Source organism: Dryas octopetala, chromosome 1, assembly GCF_963921425.1.
Source record: "Dryas octopetala chromosome 1, drDryOcto1.1, whole genome shotgun sequence".
Lineage (NCBI taxonomy): Eukaryota > Viridiplantae > Streptophyta > Magnoliopsida > Rosales > Rosaceae > Dryas > Dryas octopetala.
The window spans coordinates 3,814,423-3,837,898 of NC_141366.1; the positions used below are offsets into that span (position 1 = coordinate 3,814,423).

The 23,476-nt window shown below is 36.6% G+C and overlaps 4 protein-coding genes across 5 annotated transcripts; 2 read left to right on the forward strand and 2 right to left on the reverse strand.

Moving 5' to 3' along the window:
* Positions 1-1,395: 1,395 nt before the first annotated feature.
* LOC147296614 (ras-related protein RABE1c) lies at positions 1,396-5,895 on the forward strand. Of its 2 annotated transcripts, none has more exons than XM_086235612.1 (9): positions 1,396-1,516; positions 1,685-1,826; positions 2,614-2,686; positions 2,782-2,882; positions 4,509-4,574; positions 4,716-4,813; positions 5,109-5,171; positions 5,251-5,343; positions 5,450-5,895. In XM_086235612.1, the coding sequence occupies exons 2-9, from the start codon at positions 1,754-1,756 to the stop codon at positions 5,531-5,533; spliced, it is 651 nt and encodes a 216-aa protein (XP_086091738.1). In that variant the 5' UTR covers positions 1,396-1,516; positions 1,685-1,753; the 3' UTR covers positions 5,534-5,895. The 2 variants fall into 2 exon arrangements, with proteins under 2 accessions (XP_086091738.1, XP_086091730.1); XM_086235604.1 differs by having other exon boundaries at positions 1,427-1,585.
* Positions 5,896-7,390: 1,495 nt separating this feature from the next.
* LOC147296615 (DNA-binding protein) lies at positions 7,391-10,240 on the reverse strand. The gene is made up of 6 exons (XM_086256620.1): positions 10,074-10,240; positions 9,685-9,820; positions 8,191-9,255; positions 8,037-8,102; positions 7,732-7,930; positions 7,391-7,621 (listed from the first exon to the last, which is right to left on the reverse strand). Exons 2-6 carry the CDS (start codon positions 9,685-9,687, stop codon positions 7,557-7,559), a joined length of 1,398 nt encoding a protein of 465 aa, XP_086112746.1. The 5' UTR covers positions 9,688-9,820; positions 10,074-10,240; the 3' UTR covers positions 7,391-7,556.
* Positions 10,241-13,848: 3,608 nt separating this feature from the next.
* RHL41 (C2H2-type zinc finger family protein) lies at positions 13,849-14,626 on the reverse strand. Its single transcript, XM_086249011.1, has one exon. It carries the CDS (start codon positions 14,544-14,546, stop codon positions 13,986-13,988), a length of 561 nt encoding a protein of 186 aa, XP_086105137.1. The 5' UTR covers positions 14,547-14,626; the 3' UTR covers positions 13,849-13,985.
* Positions 14,627-19,578: 4,952 nt separating this feature from the next.
* Positions 19,579-23,034, forward strand: MBD7 (methyl-CPG-binding domain 7). The gene is made up of 6 exons (XM_086254094.1): positions 19,579-19,907; positions 20,923-21,042; positions 21,881-21,997; positions 22,190-22,309; positions 22,396-22,518; positions 22,617-23,034. The coding sequence occupies exons 1-6, from the start codon at positions 19,698-19,700 to the stop codon at positions 22,851-22,853; spliced, it is 927 nt and encodes a 308-aa protein (XP_086110220.1). The 5' UTR covers positions 19,579-19,697; the 3' UTR covers positions 22,854-23,034.
* Positions 23,035-23,476: the final 442 nt, after the last annotated feature.

The window sequence follows — 23,476 nt, forward strand, 5'->3', positions numbered from 1 at the left end:
CACAAAATAGTGCACCTGTCTGCTGAAAATATCTAAATGTACAGTGTGCATGTATTAAAGATGGGGGCTAAATAGCAATATCATCCACTTGTAGTAGAAAAATTGAGAAACTTATAACCCAGCTAGAAATAGAAACAACTTAATCCCTTTGGCCTATATCTTGTTGTTGCTGTTAGCATCCAATAATTGTATTTATTATAATTGTTGTCAATTTGTTATCTGCCACATCCCCATGAACCCATCTCTGGGAAAATTCTATGGTTGTCAACTTGTAATTTGGAAAATTCTATCGGTTGGACAAAATTCAATTTTTTATACAAAAGTATATATTTATAAATTATTAAATCTGTTTGTATATTAGACGGGGTATTCGTAGAATAAAATTCTTCCTAATTTGTTAAAAGCTTACCAATTAAGTAACAGTGCAATATTAATACCACCGAAAAAGGGTCAAGAACGAAACATCTATCTATGAAATTCATGAATCAAAACAAGAAAACACATGACAGGCAACAGCAAGCAAAATGAATTGGTCTTTAACTCATTGGATTAGCCCTACTCCAACCAAGACAATGTCTTAGCTTTGGCCGGTCAATGTCAGTAAGTCACCATTGGGCATTGTCACAGCCTCATCCACTTTGGAGTCTAGAACCATGCTGTTTTGTCCCCAGTAAGGACAAAGTCACGTATTCTGGGTCCACCCACTTTGCCCTATTAATCTATTATTCAATACTGATTAACTCACCCACATGGCCACATCTTTTGTTTACGCAAATAATACAAATGAAAAACCCAACATCAAAAAGATAATACAAAGAAAAATGTGCTGTGTTACGCGGTTTAGCATGGAACCAGCGTCAGTTTTCTTGCTTCCATACACATGCACCCACTTGGAAGACATTTAAAAGCTTATTAGATTATTATGGATTATGACTACTCATTCAAATATAATTTCACATTGTCAAACATTCATTTAAAAGCTTTTCAATATTCCTACCAAAAAAAAAGCTTTTCAATACCAAAAAACATTTTAATATGATTACAAATGTTTCTTTTAATAATAGAGTTTTTTACAATTATACTATCTAAATTTTTTAAATCGTCTCACATTGTGATCCAAAAGAAAAATTGAATCACATTATCACTTAAATTTGAAACAGATTTGTTGCAATATAAAACCAAAACTAACTAGGTAGAATTTCCTATTTCCATTCATTGATCATGTGCTACCATTGTTCATAAGTCATAAGTTTCTCTTCCTACTTCTCCTCCAGTTGAGCCCCAGCCACTAAACCCACAACACGTGGTATGCAAAACCGTTTCAAGCTGTTAGATTCTGATTAGCTGGCATTTCAGTAATTGTATAATCGATATTTTCTGTACATTATTGGGAGCTGCTAACGTGCGCACGGTGCGCAAGGGTGAAAAAGGTAAAGTGACAGTGGCGCATTATTAGAGCGAAGCCCACCCACCATAGTCGGAGAAGGAGCTTTGTTAGGTCTGTGAACCGCTCAAGGTTGCCTCTAATTTTGGCACAGCCAAAAGCCCCCTCTCTTTCTCTCTCTAAATCTCTTTGCTTGATCTGGTATTTTGCTTTTCCTGCTGTTAATTTCTGCAATCTCTTTCTTATTTGGATAGAATGATTAGGTTTTGATCTTAATTTCTCTTTGATTATCATATGCAGAGAGAAAGTTTTGAATTTCATCATAAATACCTGTTAGAGTTCATTGATTTTTGATAAAAACACCCAGAAATGGCTGCTCCACCGGCAAGGGCTAGAGCCGATTACGATTACCTCATAAAGCTTCTTTTGATCGGTGACAGCGGTAAGTCTTTTTCTTTTTCCTTCATTTTCTCTCTCACTTTCTCGATAACAAACAGACCTTAATTTTTGAGATCACTTTTATGCTGTTACATATAAAGTTGCAGCATGCTATGATGTGTGATGTAGTCAAAGTTTTAATATTTTGACATTGAGATCACAAGAGGTTGGCTGTAGGCTTTTTCTCTTTTTTTCTTTTTTTCTTTTTTTCTTTTCTTGTTTAAGCTTTGTTGAACTGAGGGTTTATACAGATTAAAAAGGATTTTTTTAATTTTTTTTGGGTTTAGTTTGGATCTGGGTTGATTGAGGATTCAAATTGTTTTAACCTGATTTATGAGCTTCTGGAGTCAAAGCATGTGTAGCATTTGAATAGGAATGTTCTTTAGCCTGATTTATTGAAATGGCTGCTTGAGGTTCTGAATCAGAAATGGTTTGTCGAATTAATTTTAGCATTTATGTGTAATGGTTTATTATTATTTTTAATTGTTTTGATCGTGAATGCTTTCATGTCCTTTCTGTTTGGTCACATAAGTTTTTCCTTGTATAGGTTGCTAGTAACTTATCTTGGATGGTTTAGTTATTTGTCTAAGGTTGCTGAACATAACTATCATGTTTATGAACCTGTTTATCTATTATATAAGGAGCTTTTGCTGCAATCTGTTTTGTTTATCATCCACTCAAGTAGTATATAACAATAATATCAGAATTTTGTATATTGTAATGTACTTTGAAGATAACCAATGCTATATTTGATACATGCCTTACTTGATAATTGCTATTTACTTTTGCAGGTGTTGGTAAGAGTTGCCTTCTTTTGCGTTTCTCAGACGGTTCCTTCACCACTAGTTTCATAACAACCATTGGGTGTGTATTCCCTGAAAGTTTGAGTTAATTTCATCACATAAGTTTTATTATTGAGAAGCTTCTTAAACTTAGTGAGGTCAATCATCCTTGTGCAGCATTGATTTTAAGATAAGGACCATTGAGCTTGATGGGAAAAGGATTAAGCTCCAAATTTGGGATACAGCTGGTCAGGAACGGTTCCGTACAATCACTACTGGTAATATTTTATGATCTTAATGGTTACTTGCTTTGATTTTTGAAAGATTGGTGTTAGTGGTATTTGTTGCTCATGTTGCACTTGATGGAACATGGAAAGCATGGGATTTTTGACACCTTTCATTTCCAACCTTTGGAGTTTTTCAGGGATAAGGTTGTTAAAGTCTGCATTTTTTTCTTTTCGAACAAGTGTCAAAAAAAGTTGTAGTTCATTGGTAGATTACAGTTTCTTGAACAAAAAGGTGTGTGAAACCAAATAATGTGATAGAAAAAGGATACGAATTTTAGGAGAAGAGGGCAAGTTGAGGGTGCCTTGAAAGGGTGGATTATGAGTAGGCTGTTAGCAGAAGGGTGCTTGGGGAAATCTGGGAGCCAATGATGGAGGAAATACAACCATTTAAAATGGGCCATGGTAAAGGTTATAGGTCATTTTGACTTACAGCACCACACAGGCATGTTGGACAAGGTGTTCCAAAAATAAAGCATGAAGCAGGCAGAGATAGTCAGATGCAGCACCTTTATTCCTTCTATTTGGCGGTAGGCCTACCATTCTATGCTGCAAAGTCAATGGGGGATATTTTACTAGCATGCAAATTGGATGAAAGTTATAAATAAAAGAGGTAACTTCACAAGTTGGGTTACTGATGTCATGTCCATGATGAAATGAAATCCTCAATGGTCTCTGGCAGAGCTTAGGACTAGCACGGGGTTTGCAAGCGCATTAGTCCAATTCCCGCAAATTATCTAGTTTCTGGAACTGTAACTTGTAACTAGCTGCTGGCTTAGTTTGTTAGTTGTTTCTGGGTGCCTCACTGTAAAGAGGCACATTGAAGTGGCCCATCCTCTTTTAACTAAGAGGATAGAAGCCTAACACATACTGGATGACCATATTATGGAAATATTTGGAACAGAAGTGGTGAAAATGTATGACAACTCGGCATCAGGACAGTTTTGAGGTGGCATGACTGGATTGTGCCATGGCATCCATATCCCCCATGTCTTTATGGGGTTCCTGATGACTGATAAGTTGGCCCCTATATAATGAATTAGGTTAGACAAAATCGATGGAATCATCCATCAGGCTGGTATGTTCTAAGAAATCTCTAGGTTTAGCCTATCTATTAGAGGATTATAGATAGTAGTCATCATTGCCTATCTAGGTTAAATGATTATGTAGGTATATCATTGTATTGCCCTGTCTGTGTTTTCATTCTTTTCTGTTTAGCCTATCTATTAGAGGATTATAGATAGTAGTCATCATTGCCTATCTAGGTTAAATGATTATGTAGGTATATCATTGTATTGCCCTGTGTGTGTTTTCATTCTTTTCTGTTTAGCCTATCTATTAGAAGATTATAGATAGTAGTCATCATTGCCTATCTAGGTTAAATGATTATCTAGGTATATCTTTGTATTGCCCTGTGTGTGTTTTCATTCTTTTCTGTTTAGCCTATCTATTAGAAGATTATAGATAGTAGTCATCATTGCCTATCTAGGTTAAATGATTATCTAGGTATATCTTTGTATTGCCCTGTGTGTGTTTTCATTCTTTTCTGTTGCTGCAATTATTAATAAAGATTCTTTTGTAGTTCAATCATTTTATTAATAACTATTCCTTCTGTCTCAGCTTACTATCGTGGAGCCATGGGCATTTTGCTGGTCTATGATGTTACCGATGAGTCATCTTTCAATAGTAAATTTCTCTTCTTTACTGTACTGATGTTTTTCTTAATGGTCATAATCTGGCTCTCTGCTTCTCTTGGTTCTGGAACACAGATTCTTTTCCTACTGTTTTAAAGTTTCTTGATTTCCCCTCACTTGTCACTGTTTTCAGACATAAGGAATTGGATTCGCAACATTGAACAGCATGCATCAGATAATGTTAACAAAATACTCGTAGGGAACAAGGCTGACATGGACGAAAGCAAAAGGGTGAGTTTGTCCTTGAAATTTATTATCAATAGACAACTGTCATTCTTGTTCAGATTGCTTTGAGTAACTAATCATTGAGCAAACATGTTCTTATATTGCTTGCGTGTTGGGATACTAGTTGGTAAACACAACTGAGCATAGAGATTTTTTTCCCTAGTCTTAGTAAATAAGGCTTTTTTTTTTTAAGGTCAAACTAATTTGCGTTAATTTTATACAGTAGCTAAAAGGAAAATAAATGGAAAAAATGGAAATGAATGTTTGTGCTATTCCTGATTTTATCTCTCCTACCTGTTAGGCTGTGCCTACCGCCAAGGGCCAAGCACTTGCTGACGAATACGGGATCAAGTTCTTTGAAACTGTAAGTAATGCTCTTATGAATTTTGTAAACTAGTTGGGATAATTGTTGGTATGTATTGAAAGATATTTCTGTTCTGCAGAGTGCAAAGACGAATCTAAATGTGGAGCAAGTTTTCTTTTCAATAGCAAGAGATATAAAGCAACGGCTTGCAGACACAGACAGTAGGGCTGAGGTATTATATATACTTTCCCTATTTTGAATTAAAAAGAAAGAAGTTACAAAATTTTATTTAGAGTTCACTTGTTTAAATTCACTTTGTTGTGGTTCTGCCATTGCAGCCTAGTACGATCAAGATCAATCAACCAGACCAGGCAGGTGGGGCTGGTCAAGCTGCGCAAAAATCTGCTTGCTGTGGTTCTTAAGACGATTACATTATAACCAAGGGGGGACGTGCATTGGAGGCTTACACTTATGTTTGAAAACAAAACAAAACTAATTGTATGACAATACAATATGATGGTGCTTGTAATCTTCTTCTTTTTTTTTTTTTTCTTTAATCTCATTCTTTCGAAACTTAGTGTGTGAAATGTAGTTTCTTATTATTTCAGGTTTTTTCTTTTTGTGGTAAAGAATTGACGTGTAACCTGTGGCAGACACATTTTTGTTTACTGCCCCTTTTCTTTCTCATGCTTGTGGCTTATCTTAGTGTGTTAAACAGTTAAAGTGAGATGGATGCTTATTATCTGAGATTCTATAAATGTGGAAAAATTAAATGTTGCAGATATTCTTTCTCTAGTAATATTTTTGGTGGAAAAAATTTCAATGCATATTATGTAAATTGTATAAATCTTTACTGTGCAGAAAGACTAGTCTAGGTTCGAGAAAATCTGAGAAAATGTATGCTCCATCTCACACTAGTAACCAACTTTGTATGCTGAGAATTAGAAACGTGCATTTCTGTTAAAATTTGGTTTAAAAAGGTCAATTAGATTTGGAAACAAAATTGGCTAAAGTGTCTCCCAAAACTAAAAACATTTTGTTCATTTAAATTTGGAAAGAGTTGGCATTCTAAATAACTAGCCTTTTGGCATTCTATTAATTGGATTTTTATTGTGTTTTTTACTTTTTGTATTTTGTTCTTAGTTTTATAACTTTCTATCACTCTCTCCATATTTTAAGGTGGTGAGGTAGTTTTTATTATTTATTATGTTGTTTTTATGAGACTGTTTGTTGAATGAAGGATAATTTAGACAGTCTCATTTTTTGTGAAGCTTGTAACACCAAACCCCTTTCATGGCTTTATAATATTAAAGATTAAAGATAATGCAAAAGAACATTTTGGTCAGTATAACTCTGAAAATCAGAAGCAAAACCCTAACCGTTGGTTCAGTGAGATGTGGGATGCGTTTGGGAAATGTTTGATTGCCCTAACATCACTCTTAAATTATTGGTATAACAGTCCTATCTTTGTTTGTATAATATGGTACAGCTTATTTACTTGCACCCTCTGCTAATGAAATTGATATCTGTTTTTTTACCCCAAAAAAAAAAAAATTGATGTCTGTTTGAATTCCAGATGTGGAGGAGCCACAATATTCAGGTGCAAGGATAGAAGGAGATGCTGTTACTTTGGATTCTGTACAAGAAAATGGAGGATTTCAAGAATCAGACCAAGAATTTAGGATTACAAGGATTCGATTGAATAAAGTCACAAAAATCTTACTGATCAGTTTGTTACCTTGTAAATTTGGGCAGGTTGTTGGGAGTGCTAAGGAATCAAGTAGACTCTTGCTTTGTGAAGAAACAGTGATGGTAATGAGGAAATGTTTTTAGCTTCTCGGAATTGAACCTGTTAACAAGCTATGATTTTGTGCAATATCAATATCGTTTTACAACATGCTCTTAAAGTAGGGATTGTTGTATTTTAAAGCGTGTCGTCTATTTATTATAATCTAGGTTTTGTTTAATGTATTGACAGAGTTTCAAAATGGTTCTAGAATTGTTCATTTGTGAGATTCTGGATCAACGAATAAAATCTGGTTCGAAAAAGTTTAAGCTATAAAACCAGGGCAAGAAACCCAGTAAAAGCTGTCCTTCAGAGTGGGGGCCTTGGTTTCAGATGAGAATGATTTTTGAGGACAAATGGAGATGTTAATTTAAGTTAAAAAATTCTAATCGCCTCAACTAAAGCCAAACTATCCAGAGGACAAAGTATGGCGCCTAGTTTAAATACTGTTTGTTAACCACTCTGCGGACCAAGTCCCCTGATGCCAACAAAGAACAACCGAAGCACAAACTCACCTTTTACATAGACTATTTGTACAATATAACACAAACGTCCATTCCTGCCATACAAAATACATACTTTACCAAAAGTGAATGTTCCATGCATATAAAGGACCTTTATTCAATCTTACATTTAGAGGAAAGCCATTACATATAGTCCTATAAGTTCAGTTCCTCCTTCCCATAAATACGCTGAAGTTCACGAGTTGCTGCTTGAAATGATTCTGAGGAACAAAACTAAAGTTTAAACGAGCAAAAAAAAAAAATAATAATAATAATATTAGAGAGGCCAGCTTTGATGAAGAAAGCAACAATTTGAAAGCAGGTTCATTACCTTTCCAACTGTGAAAAGATTTCTGATTGATTGGAGCACCAAAGACAGTTTGAATTGTATCAAATAACAAGCTCTCAGGGGTGCTCCTTAATTCTTGCACTATCTGATAGATGGTCTTCCCATTCTCAAAATAGATGTGATTGTTTGGATGCTTTGTCTTGCACCCAGCGTGACGCTCAAACTCGTAAGCATTAAGCACCTTCCACAAACCAAATTATCCATCATTAAGTGTAAAGATACATGTAAGGAAGAAGAGAAATGAATGAACGACTTACCTCAGTTCAATTTACTGATATGAGACTTACCTTAGTATAATTACATGATTGACACCCACAAAGATAGCCAGAACCTTTTATAATCCCGCGAAGCTCCTTGTTACATGCAGAGATATAATTATAATTATAAGTCAATGAAAATCAATTCTAATTGAAAAAAAGGACAAGAAGAGCTGGAATTTACCTCCCGTGCCAAGGAAACATACTTTACAGGAACCCCATCAAGCATGCCAGTTGAAATCAAGCTTCTAACATTCGAGGGGAAGCTGTTTGGAGCTTGTTTCCTTGACGCTTTGACCTCTGGTTTATTCTTGGAAACTGATTCAGGTCTTGATTTAGCTACACAAGCAGTATTATCAACTGCATTGGCATTTGATGCATCCAATTCTTTCTCGCAGGCAGTTTCTGATGTTTGAACTGAAGACTGATGGTATAATTGATCATAGTTGTTGACAGGCCTGCCCATGGGCATGATGTCTTGTTCATCAGGAAACCCACCAAAAGATATCATATTGGTGTTCCCTTTACTGTAACTGTCACCCATTGATATCACATTCTCATCTCCCTTGCCATAGTTGGGACCTATTGGTCTGACATGGGCATCCCCCTGGTTGTAGGGATGACCCATTAGTGTGACACCATCATGCTCCTTATCATAGGTCTGCCCCACTGATATAAAGTCAGTTTCAATTGCCCTATCAAATCCCTGACTTGTGGACAGGCTACTGTTATTTTCCCTATTAGAACCATGCATACCATTGTCACTGTCCCTGACCTGATTGACCTTGACTTTTCTAATTCCAGCAAAGCTAAGACATGTTTCAGGATCTTCAATAGCATGAGACACGGACAAACTAACAGGTGCATCTTCTCTGAATTGGTCATCAATACACTTTCTTCTTACACTCCAATTATCTGATCCAACAGGAGATAAGTGCCTTTCATCAAAGTTGACAGAGCTTGCTGTATCAGATCCAAATAACCTGTCAATGAATTGGTGTGGAACCGACTGAAAACTGGAAGCACTCTCCCAAGAAGAGACATTTTCAGTTGGCATTCCTGAGCTCAATTTGCTGTTTGGAATGTGTACTGCTTGCTTCTTGTTGGGGAATAGCTCTGGTTCGGCAGCATCTACAAACCATTGATGAGACCGCTTTGGTTCCATTCTTGAAGGGTTGCCGAAAGTTGCATCACTGTCATTTACACGTCCAGCACCCTTTGCCATCCAAAAACCCTTATTCTGGAAAGACTGCCAGTAATAAAAATCACTCAATAAATGCTTGAAATCTTATCTACTACATACTTAAACATCCACAGTTGATTCTCTAATTGTCTAAGTTTCAAGACAGTTTAAAAATAAGAGAAAACTTTGAAAGCATTTTCATTAAATCAAATTAAGGACAAAATTCAACAACCAGGTTTAATTCTTTCAACGTTGGACTATCTAAGAATTTAAGAAATCTAGCAATCCTAATAGAACAAACCCCAACACCTGAAAAATCTATAAAAGCACAGGATATCCCAAAGAAAAATGAATAAAAACTTCAACAACATGCATATATAAATAATAATATAAACTCTGGCCATGTATTACTGCAACCAAAGCTCATTCACCAAAGTCCGACCGTGAACAAAAAAAATTACAGTTAATAGCTTCACCGAGATATCCATAACTTACCATTTAGCTTCTTATACTTCGCAGTGGAAAATATTAAAACTAAACAGTTATTCCACTTGCACTCTTCGGTCTAGACTGTCTAGTCCTCAAGAATTTTCTTTACGAGTCAATACGTACGGAAAGTGAAGAATTCCATCTGCACATTAGCACATACATACGTATATGTAGAGAAGCTGCTCAGTGTACGGACAAATTCAAAAATACCAATAGGAAAACGAAGAATTTTTCTATCAAACCAAACACTAAACTTCAAAATTTCCATAAAATATTCCAAATTTCTTCTTTACCAAAAATCACCTCGAATTATCCTAGACATGCATGAGATAGTAAATGCTGTAACCTAAAATTGAAGAATTGAAGAAGGAAATTGAGAGTACAATTATCCGTACCTTTAAAGGTAACCGGAAGGTTTATCGTCGATGGCTAACCGATCAATTTTCCGGCAAGCAACTCCGGCGACGAAATTAAAAATTGAAACCTTTTGTGTGTGAGAGGAAGAGAGGGGGGAAGTTGGGAAGACGGTGTCTGAGGAGCACTCGATCTTTTCTCGGGAAAAAGGAAATAAAATTGGGTGAACCCGCATGAGAGAGAAGTCAATGATGCCATCATCAGCATCGTCCACGTGTGTGATTTCAAGTGAATCCCATCCGTTAATTACGAGGAAATTGTTGACTGAAGCGTATTTTCGTCTTTTTCTTCATCGGGTAAGAGAATCGAAAACCGGTGGTGGTTGGGTGGTGTCGAGTAACCACTCATGTGTCGACACGTTGCAAGATCTAACATACATACAGCACAACCGCACTCGTAAGTCCTAAATCATAATAGTGTAAAACTTTTTTTTTTTTCATTAAAAAGAGAATATTTTCCTCACCTAGCTAGTAACTATTAATAATGTCATGAGCCATGACTATTTGACTATAGTAATACTAGACTTTTTTTTTGGCCAAGATAGTAATACTAGACTTTAATTTATTTGATATTTTCAATTTCGGTCTCCCTCAAGTTTGGGTTTGTGATTTTGTGTTTTCACTTTTCAATAGGAAAAAAAGAAAACCAATGCTAATTATGCTATGCTACATACGGAAAAGTACGGTGTAACACTAAATTTTGATAGAACATGGTATAAGAGGTTGTAAACTTGTAATACAAGAAAAAATAAATTGGTGTTTATTTTTAATATATCCTTTTTTTTCTAGAACCTTCCCTTTCATGAATAATTATTTTAAAATTTGTTTGTTTTCTTTGTTACAAATAGTAAACTTTCCTATAAAGTTCTAGGGACATATTCGGCTTCCTTTTATTTCTTCATAAGTATGCCTTTCCTTGTTCTGAATTGAAGTCACTCGAATCCTATACCAAGTAGGAATACCCCCATCAACCCACTTGTATATATATATATGGGCTAAAACTCACACAAAGTCGACCAATTCTTCTGAGTGAAAGAAAAAAATAATAATAGTGGAAGCTTAATATCGCATCACAATTTACTTAGTTGAAGAAATCGATCAATTAAGGACAATGGACCAACAAGAAGACTCAAGGCTTAAGTTTGATCGTGTTGATGCATCAACCATTGACTACGATCGGCTGACCTCATTCTCGAGGACTGATAACTCATTCTTGACGCCATGGAATTGGAACCCTAGTGCTTCGGCCCATGATAGCAAGTCAAGTTGTGAAAAAAAGCAAGGAGAAATCATAAAGTTCCAACCTGGTTCCTTTTTCAGCTATGGAGAGTGAGTATATACATAATGCATGAGTTCTTGAATCATAATTTATATATTTACTATTACTTTATTATTGAAATATTCTTTATGCATATGTGATTTTCTGGATAATAATCTTGAAGCCTATTCTTTATTGTATGTGAAAATTAAAAACAGTATATGTTATATGAAGTTGCGCGCATGTTGGTTTGTGCTTAAACATTATTGAATATGTATATTAAGATTGCATTGTTTATAAAGATTTTGTTTGTGCACAGGCTTGAGGATGATGATGAAGCCCGAAGAAGACACACTGCAAGGAAACTGTAGGCGGAAGTCATACACATTCTAGGAGGATATACTGCATGCTCTTGCATGTTTATTTCATATTTTAAATATCTTAGTTAATAGAATTATTTTGTAAGACATTTACTGGTCACCTTTATGTGATATAAATAGTATCACTCTTGGGACCTTTTGTTAACTATTGAGAGTAAATGTGATTTGCTTTATTTACTAGCTACGAAATTATTAAATCTATGTGCCTTGATTATATTATGTATCTGTAGTTTATGAGTTCAGGGCCTCAGGCTCTTTTGATCAATATATTTTATGAAGGGAGCTAAGTGAGAGAAATTAAATATAATCGTTAAAGTGACAAATAAAATTATGGGTCTTTTTCGATTTTGGTACCCGAACTTTGGGTCTTATGCAACTAGATACTTAAATTATTATTTGTCATAATTTTATACCTAAACTTTTATTTTATCCCAATTTAGTATATAAGGTGATTTTTTTAAAATAATACATCAAAATTAAGGGCATTTAAGTCAACAAAGGATTGTGAATAGACCAAATTAATCCTAGATATAAGACATGTGTAACACACATGACCAAATTTTGTTAGTATTTTTTCACAAAAGTCACATTGTATACTAATTTATGACAAAATAAAAGTTTAGATATGAAATTAGGACAAATAATAGTTTAGACACCTAATTGAAACAAAGCCCAAAATTCAGATACTAAAATTGAAAAAAACCCTAAAATTATACATGAAATAAGGTCCAAAAGGAAGAAAAACAATATTCCTCCATCAAATTAAACACGACCCCACTACGTACAATTACTGCATATCTCGCAAGTTATACCAAGTTTCCAACACACCTCATATGAAGTACATACTACCTGAGTTAATATTTTTAAAGAATCAAAGAGTTGAGACTTAGAGAGCTGCCGACCATTCGTTGCAGTTTCTTGTGGCTCGCTCAAATAGAGATGTAAAACGGGTTGGCCCGGCCCGTTTAAATTGAGCACATCGTGTTTTTATGAAAATTGAATATTTTTATTAAAAAATTATCTAAAAATGGAAAAACAATATTAAAGGAGTCATGCCTAATTCGGGCCTATTTCGTGTCCGTACTCATGCCGTGCTTGGCCCGTGTTGTGCTCGTGCCATGTTATGTTGAATGAGCTAAAAATTTCGGCCCGACCCAACCCATTTAATCGTGTCATGCTCAGATCGGCCCGACCCGTTTAACACTTATATGCTCAATGTTGCTGAGGAGGGACAATAATAATAAAAAAAGTTCATGTTTTTATTAAAAAGAAATTATGGAAAAAAGAATATAACAAAGTGTGTTTTTCAGTTAGTTAGATATGCAATCAAACAACTGTCATACAAACTTCACGCCAATCTGCCCCAGCACATTTATCATCTTTAGCAAGTTTGTTATGCATATCACAGAAACAATCTCGGTTCTTGGCATCTTGCTATAGAAATAAATCATGGCTATTTAGTTCTGCCAAAAAAATGAGAATAACCCATTATTATTATTATTATTTTGGTCAAAGAAGAACCCATTATTATTATTAACTCAGTTTTCTCTTTGTTTCGGTATAAGAGGCGATGTGCTGAACTGGAATTGGGTTTCTGTCAACACATTCTTTCTTTCCGTCCTTCATGCAATGCTTTCTTGATCTTCTTCATTCAGGTACAGTACATACTGGTTTTTTTATTTTAATTGGTTTCCATAATAATGAGCTAGGTGTGCAGTGCATAAGCAAACATATGTGAGATACTGAGATGTACGTTTGTATATTATTTATAAAAGTTTTTGGTTGTTTTTTTTTTTTGTCTGAATAAAAAATTTTGGTTAAATAAAAGTGTTTTGTGATCGTATCATTGTATAACCAAATAAAAGTGTTTGATATCGCTTCCACATATATCAGACACTTTTATTTGTCATCGAACATCTATGTATTAACAAATCTAGAGATTGCTAAAATTCATCAGTCCCACTCCAGCTTGGGGCCCACTCCAACCGTTTGAATGATCACTCTCATCGAACATCTAATTTAATTATGTCGAATTAGAAATAGAAAAGAAATCCAATATTAATTAATTAGCTGCATATATATATATATAATAAGAAAATCCGATAACAGGTCCGAAAAATTAAGAAAAATCAGTTCCCATAAAAATTCGAGGCAAATCCCAATCCTATATCAACATGGAATAAAAAAATGAGTGAATAGAATTGACAACTAACTAGCAATCCGAGAAAAACTAACTACGCAGGTTTGATGAAGGAATCAAGTGCAACTCTGCCACTTGGAATCGTATTGTTGATAACCTGGTGGTGCCAAGTTCAAGTCCAGATTCAAGCACGAAATCCTCTTGCTACTACTCGATTTCTTCAGCACAGACATAATGGGCGGTGGCGTCGGCGGAGACCGAACCCGACCTGCATTGGCCTGCATAACATCCCTATGTCTTCTCATATGACCCCCCAGCGCTTGCCCCACTGCGAATTCAAGCCCGCAGACCGGGCACTCGTGCGTCTTCGCCTTGGCGGGCGACCCCGGTGGCGACTGCCCCATCTGTAAGAGGTCGGCGGCGCCGCCGGCCATTAGTCTTGGTTTTTTGTGGCTGGCGCGGTGGCCTCCGAGGGCTTGGAACGACGGGAACTGCCGGTCACATGTCTTGCAGACGAAGACGCGGCTCTTCTGTTGCTGCTGCGGCTCCTGCAACTTCTGCTTCTTGGTCACAACCTCGGAGGACAGATTGCTTTGCCCTACTTTCGATAGCAACATCAAGCAATTCACCAGGTCTCTGGTCTGGGTCTCAATTTCATCTTCTCTATCTCTCTTCATAGCGGTTTAATTTGATTTAGGGTTTCGAAGGTCTAAGCAAGCAAGAATCAGAGAGGTGTCTTTGCTGAGTGTCTGTGATATGAAAGATAAGCACATAGATGTGTGGTATATATAGGGGGATATATTGGGTTAGGAAGCTAAGTATGACGTGTCGCCGTGCACAGTAAGGAGAGCGGTCTCTCTAGTGACTTGGGGATTAAGTAACGGAAAGAGTTGGGTATTTTCGTAAATTATGTTTTCTGGGTTGGACTGGGAATTGTCGGATTGTGATTACTGATTAGCGCCGTCAGTTGGGTCACGTTAATTTGCGTCACCGCGTTGCTGGAGGAGTAAACTTCGGGACGCGGTCGTTTTAGGCAACCAGTAGTAGGAGTCCTTTGAACGAACATTCTTTGAACCAACATTCAGATTCAGACAGTTCCTAGTCTTCTAGAGCGTTCAATACTCGCCGTCTAAGTTCAGGCGCACCCATGGCGCGTGTCACACGAAATTACTTTCTCTGGTGGTTTTTTTTTTTTTTTTTTTTAAGTTTTTTAGCTCCTTTATGCGTTTATACTTTATACCCATATCTTCTTATGCGAAATATATATGACTATTTTTACAATGAATCGATACAATTCTTAATTTATTCTTAATTGCTAATGCTAATTAACTACAATTGAAATTACAAAATATATGTGGAAAAAAATCCAAAACATAGAGACCAGATTTATCGTGTACACTATTTGCAATAAGAAATAAGATTCATATATACTCTACAGTTAAGATTAAAAGAGATATGAAATAGTACGTAGTGGTTTTTCTCATAGGGCGGGTCATAATAATTAATGCATTATTGATAATTGGTATAAGATTTTTCAGCATTTCATTCAAAATTTCACACTTTAAACAAATTATTGTCAATATTGATAGTTGATAATTCATACTATTTATGATATCTATATGAATTTTCATATGCTTTACTTTTTTATATTATCATTATATAAGTAAGAAATCTTATACATATTTATTGTGAAAATACAATACACTTATTATCATCAATATGAAAGAAATCTTTATCCTATTAATTAAAAGAATCTAAAATGGAAAAACTTAGTCAAATTACACAGCAAAATGGGACCCTTGATTATCTTACCATATATTCCAATTTTCCGAGTGGACATTTAAGAGTGTTATCATCTAAGATTTTTATTTATTGTTTGTGGATAAATCCACATGGATTCAATGGCCAATCACAGACCAACACGTGGCACACCAAGTCCCATTTTTGCTCAGACTCTTTGATGGTCAACTTGGTCAGACCCAGCCATCTATGTCATCATCTCAGCTTAGCAACGCCAACAGCATGTACATATGAGATCGGCTCTTACCTCCGGGTTACCCATGTCCGATCCGAACCGACATTGGGATCCACCAGGAATTCGAGAGATTATCTTTTTCGAACACCATCAGTTCGGCTCAGATCTGGAGATCATCTTTCTCCAGTCACATCTCAACCATTGGTTCGGCTCGGCCCGGCCCAATGACCGATCACGATCAGACGTGCTTCGACAATCTTGTCACCACCTGATCATCCCAACCATTGGTTCGGCTCGGCCCGGCCCAATGACCGATCACGATCAGACGTGCTTCGACAATCTTGTCACCACCTGATCATCCCAACCATTGGTTCGGCTCGGCCCGGACCAATGACCGATCACGATCAGACGTGCTTCGACAATCTTGTCACCACCTGATCATCTCAACCATTGGTTCGGCTCGGCCCGGCCCAATGACCGATCACGATCAGACGTGCTTCGACAATCTTGTCAGCACCTGATCATCTCAACCATTGGTTCGGCTCGGCCCGGCCCAATGACCGATCACGATCAGACGTGCTTCGACAATCTTGTCAGCACCTGATCATCTCAACCATTGGTTCGGCTCGGCCCGGACCAATGACCGATCACGATCAGACGTGCTTCGACAATCTTGTCAGCACCTGATCATCTCAACCATTGGTTCGGCTCGGCCCGGACCAATGACCGATCACGATCAGACGTGCTTCGACAATCTTGTCAGCACCTGATCATCTCAACCATTGGTTCGGCTCGGCCCGGCCCAATGACCGATCACGATCAGACGTGGATCTCCACGTCACCACATCAACTCAGTCCATTCCATTCCCAGTTCGGATCGGCTCGGCTTTGGTGACCGTCATCTCAAAACCTAGTTGCGGCCGGATTTCACTTGAGGGGATCACTGCACTACCTACCTGATCGGCTTGGCCGACTTGTCTAAATCCGATCCGATCACACATGGGTTTCACGTCTACACGTGAGGACATATGTTCGGATCGGCTCGGCCTCCCACCGCCATCCTAAAGAAGATCACGTTGGGACGAACCGCCATACTCAAGTGCACCTGACGTGACTCTCTGACAGATAAGACATTCCAGCTCACAGCCATGACTATTGGGGCATTCCACCTGATCTTCCATCCTTGCATTCAATGCAGCATTGAATGCAAAGGAGGTGAGTAGCTGTGCATGCTACTAGTTATGACCGAACGCGTGGATCTCTCTCAGCCACTCAATCACATGCAGGTAACTTACTCTCCACACCTTCCCTTGTCTATATAAACCAACTTATATGCACAAAGCCAGGGCCCTCATCCATCCAGCCATCACAAAGCAAACACTTGCACAAACTTTGGCTTACCAAAAACACACTTGGACTTGCTGAGAATAAACCCAGAACATTTGCCTTGTTCTTCCCATTCTCCCAAGTTCATCACATGTTCTTCCTCACTTCCATTCAAACACCATCAAACACACATCACTGACTTCATCATCGGAGCGTGTTTGGCTGGTACCACACCGGTCCATCTCCTTTGATCTTGTGTTTGTCTACAGGAAGATCTCACGTCATCATCCAGCAGGACTTCGGATCAGCCAGGTCACTACCCCTAAGTTGTTGTAACTTTCTTACGGAAATTTGCATCAACATTTATCATTGAACCTTATGTCTTTCTTAGGTGGCAACTCTATCCAATAATATTTTTCTTTCTTTTTTCTAGTGAAATTGAATCCTTATCCAAATGCAATTATGCATATGTAATAATAGTATATGTTTGACGGTTCTAGAGTTGTAGTACAAGAAGAAAAGATGACGTGCACGGTGCATATGACACAGCGCGTGAACAGTTAGGATCCTGTGATTATTTGAGTATGAACTAGAAAAAGCGAGTGAGCCAAAAAGAAGTTCCCCGTTGAAGATACAAATCATACAACCAAAAAAAAGAAAAGGAAAGTAGGAAACGTGCCTCGCAAGCACACACGTACTTAAGTGTGTCTTACTAGGAAATCCCAAATCTTAATTACGCGGTACGTCCACCGTACGTTGGTCAGTGTGAGCTTCCTACTTTCACACCACCTCATATCATGCCTTTCCTTGCTTCAGTCATCTGCTTCACCACTTTTGTATAATAATTCTATCACCGTCTTTTCTATAAATAAATCAATATTTACATGGTCTAATTTGTACCACGAATAAATGAATATGTGTATGGTCTAATGTATTATTGTCTATATATTATTTATTTTATACGGCATATACTAGTGTTCTTTTGTCAAATAATTTGACAAATTATATTGTTGTTAACCAACATGTGAACAATGTACGTATGAATATGTCATGGAAAAAATGGCTAAGATAAGTTGTTAAAAGCTTAAAGCCACATTGATCCTTTTCCATCTTATTAGTGTTAGGCAGTGACCAAACTATATTGGGGGGTTTTATGTGTTGTAGCCTGGCTTGTTTTTGTACGTATTAGCTTTTCTTAGGTTACTTCAGTCCACAACCTACCAATTTTATGTGCCGACTGCCGAGTACTTGAGTTTGGAATCCTGGTTTCCTTCCTAGTATTAGGTGTGCCTAATTGAAATGTTGGTCACATGCATTATAGTTATGGTCACAGCTATGATTAATTGATAAGTCTCATATTATCGAGCTCATATTAATCAACGGTCTAAATTCATTAACATATATATTTTCCCATCTTGTTAGTGTTAGGTGTGCCTGCTTGAAATGTTGGACCAACATGAGACAAAGTCTTAGCATGCATCACACCTTAACCAAAAAATAAAGTCTTAGCATAACTGTTATATAATGTTATTTCAAAATGTTAACTGATATTGAGTATGGATGATATAGTCTTATTCTTACTCATAATGTGTACGGTTTATAAGATTTGGACTTTTTGTTGGCCTCGTGCTCTTGTTATAATCTTCTAGACCTTGCATCTACGAGGCGGTACCTTTTTTTTTTTTCCTTTTAATATTTGCTTGTTCTTTCACAGTTTTACTTTAATGGCTCTTATTTTCATATATTCCTTTTTCATTTTTTCAACATTAATAACTCATAAATTTACGAGTATAATTCATGATTTATTTCATTTGTTGCAAATATTTGCTCTTTTTGTTTTTTCTTGACAGAATTTGTTGGACATAAGTTATTTTTTTATATTTATTCATTTGTTAGGAAGTCAATGTCATGTAGGAATAAGGTTCAAGTCTACCGATGTGTTAAAAAGTCTCAATTATATGAAAAGTTATTATATGTGATTGTAATATTATCTGATTTGATGATGTGGTGTTATTAATTTATTTAAATTTTTATACACGTGTTATAATTTAAATAAATTGATAACTCTATATTATTATTTTATATGATGATCTTACATTAATACATAATAATTTTTTAGATTATATATATCACTATATTTTCACTTTAACTTGACACCTATTTTAATAATAACACTCGTCCCGCGAGGACGGAAAACCATCGCTGTTTTGGCTGTGCTGTCTAATGCTTTAGAAAAGTCGGAATAGGAGAGCACTCTTCGCCTCAAGGTTCTGAACTTGAGTTTTTTATAACTTTATTAAAAGATGAATCAGAATAATACCCATTGAATAATAATTAATAAATAAATCAAGTCAAATCCTTTGATAATGAAATTGGTGATTGGCTAAATACTTGTTATGAATCCGAAATGGTACACATACTCCATTGAAGTTTATATCCCTTTCTAATTCCAACCACAACCCACTTTCTAAACCAGTCGGTGATTTAGTGGTCCGAGGCGGAGTGACACTTGACAGTGCCGAAATACATGAGGATGAGGAAGGGCGGATCGTCACCGTCGAAGCCAATTCCAGTTCCGCTTCTGACGATGAGGCCAGCCCAAGAAGAAGAAGACGAACCCGAAAGGCAAATGCAGATTGTCACCACCACACCCTTCAGATTTAGACTCCCCGATGATTGGTCCGTTGAGGAAAGACCCCGGTCCAACTCTCCCTCTCATCCCGGCCGAGTCGACAAGGTCTCTCGCTCTTTTTCTCTCTCTCTCTAAACTTGTACAATGTATATGCTTTGCATGCATGGATGGATGTCTCTGTGTTGTGGTGGTTTTAGTTGGGTTTTGACTGCTGTTAAAATTCATGGCGTGCTTTTGCATAGATTCTGGGATTTTTCTCATTGCAGAGCGAAAATCAGGCAGCTTGAGGGTGGTATTTTATGGGTATTCAAGGAATTGTTCTGGATTCTGGATTTACTGTTACTAGGAGTCTATCTGAATTTGAGTATCTGTAAAATCTTACTAGCAGGAATTTTTAATTAAAAAAAAAAAAGAATGAAGGAAAAATGATTGGAGTTTTGGTTCATTGGCTGGCTCTATTTAGAGCCAATTGATCCTGTCAAGGTTTGTCTTTCTCATAAGAAAATCTGGGTCTTTTTTGTTTTTGTTGGATAAAGGAAAATCTGGGTCTTTCTTAAAACCCAATAAAGATTTAGGGTGAGGATCTATCATTAATAATATATTTAATTGCTTTTGCACATGCTTTCTGGTCCAGTGAAGGACTCCCCCTTTCTATAAGATAATCTGGGTCTTCATGAGACCCAATAAACATCAGGTGTGAGGGTCTACCATTAAATATTGTTTTTTTTTTTTTTTTCTCATTTTTGACTTTTCTGTTGCACATGTTCTCTGTTTTACTGCTGTCACTGAAACTTTCATTTGGTACATTTTGATGATCTTATAGGATAACACCGATAGTCTATAATGAAATGAAGCTTTGAATTCTGAAATTCTAACCATGGTCTTCTCTTAAAGAACCTGTCAATCCCATCTAGATAGCATGATGCTTGAGCAATAATGATCGCTTAGGCTACACATCCCAAAATGGGTTCTTAGGTCACCCAAAATTGTACAAATCTTCTCCTACCACACTATCATATTTCATTTTTTGTGAAAATTCACTATTATGATTATCATGTTTTGAAGTTATTCTGTTCAATCTTATGGGGTCAGATCTTAGACCTTTCATCTAATTTTGCAGTATTACACTGATCCTGACACGGGACTGAAGTTTCGTTCATTAGTAGCTGTTCAGAGATACCTAACAGAAGGGAGAATCTATACACCTACCAAGAAATTAAAGCCAGGCAGTGAATCCAATGTGAGTTCTAAGATTCACTAATTTTTCAGCAAATGATAATCTATATAATTCAGTCACTAAAAGGATTTTAAGTTTGGTTTTTGTGTTGCTATAAGGTTTACTGTGGGAAGAGAAATTTAGAAAAAAGGGTAACATAAACCTAGACGTTGTGCTTAGTTCTCTCCCCACTTTTATCCTCTGCTATAAACTTACCACAATCGCTATAGCATGGTCTAACAATCCATAGGTTAGATAGGAAATGATGTGGTGAAGACATTTTTTTTTTACTGAATGTGGTGGAGACTTTATGAGGAATCTAAATAACAAAAATTGAGGTCCATCTTGATGATCTCATAGGATACGTCCAGACCCTTTCCAAGATATCGTCAAAAATATTGTAGCATTTGTCTTCTTTTTCCATGAGAAAATGCATAGAAGAATTATTTGGGCCTGATTACAATGTCTCATACTCTAGTCACATGGTCTGTTAGAGGGTCTGCTAGATTAGGGTCCCAAATTCAGTGTGATTTTTTTTTCTTCTTTCAGTACTATACTTTTCAACATGATTCCAGAACTGTATTCAATTATGGTTATGTATTTGAATTTTAGCCATTGCTAGAGATGGTGTGCACCGATTAAAGGGTCCATACCATATTATATAAAACATAATATAATTAAAATCTAGTGAGGCCCTTTTGAATCCATAGACAGGCAACATGTAATCATGAGGAAGGAGCTAAACCATAAATGGATTTTAGAAGTATCTCTGATCACCGTATAGCAGTCCAAATTGAATAAATTAATCGTGCAATGGCTAAAATATCAAGGGAAAATCCTCATTGACAGTGTCAATCTGCAGATGCAAACTACACCACGCACCTTCTTCAGGAGCACTTCATCCTTCATACTACCTGATGATTGGGAAATTGAGGAAAAGCCGCGAAGCAACAGTAATTATTCTGGTGTTGTTGACAAGGTACCTGTTTTGTTTTTAAGTTTTGGCGGTTTTTCTCTTCTTCGTTGTAGAAAGGGAATATCTAGCTTTGTACTTGCTGAAAATACTTGCATTCTGCAACCTAGGGTGAACTTGCACAGATGCAGGTCTCTGGGCACGTATGTGCAATTTGCGTATGCATGAATTTTTATTTGTATATTTTTTTTCTTGCAGTATTATATTGAGCCAGGGACTAGACAGCGGTTCCGTTCTTTAAGAGCTGTTGAGAGATATCTATCAGAAGCTAATGAGGATGCTCCACTTAAGGCATTGATACCTGCCAATAAGCCTACTGTAGGTTCTATTACAATTACTGATAAAACAAAGTTTATTTGATCATCCATGATCCTTTACCTTGTCCAGTTTTGCTTGTGTTTCAGCCTTCACATGGCTCTGGCACTGAGAAGAAGTTTCGGTCCCTGAAAATTGTTTCTAAGCATCCACCAAATTCGACAGAATATAATACCACACTCAATGCAACAAAATTAAACTCTTGTTCAATGGTGAGTTTGATAAACTAATTAATTATGTTCTCTAACGAGAATTTGTTTGCCTTTTTTGTTTATCATTTTTTACTATATCCATTTTTGTTCCCTTTCAGACTTCAAAGCATTCTAGTCCTCTGAAGAAAAATATTTCTGGCGAGAACAGTAGACCCTCGGAACTCAATATTGGCAGCCCACCAACAAAAGTTAACTGGGTCCTCGCGGGTCCTGGGGGGAATATGTGGAACCCCTTCATGGATAAATCTATGATATCAGAATCTGTAAAGCAAAAGTGGTCCGAGACTTTCATATCATCCATCTATGATGGAATCATTAATGCACCAAGGCTTTGACTATTATCTGTTCTGCCAAGTGGAGCTTCTGTAATGATGTAATCTATACTGTGTATTTATCTATTTTAGCCCCTAGCCCACGTAAGTTTTGCCAGATCCTTAAATCTTTTAGAGATTAGTAGATGTATGCATCTAGATACAACTGTAACGAGGAGGTAGTGATGAATGCAGTATCATTTTGGTGATGAATGCAATTTGTTTTGTGTGGACTGAATGCAAAAAAAAAAGCAGTTGTAATGATTAGAGAATAGAGATCTTAGTTAAACAATTTCATTGGTCCCAATTCTAGGTATGCTTCTAATGACTAACAGCTGATGTATTGAGGTGAAAATGTATGATGTTTAAAGCTGATAGAGCTTTTGTTGAGGCAAATCCAGGTTAATCTGGTGGAGTGTGGCGGTTTATACACTTGTACAAAGAATTTTGAGTACCAAGGTACAAAATTGTCTTTCAGTGCTGAATGCAGGGTACAATATTGTCACAGTTCATGTGATACTGTACAAACTTTGAGCAAAGATACTGACAAAAAGGACTATCACATCATTCCAAGGAGCAATCTGACACCAAAATCAAATTGACACAGTCCAACAATCACATCTCAGAAGTGAAATCCATATGTATTT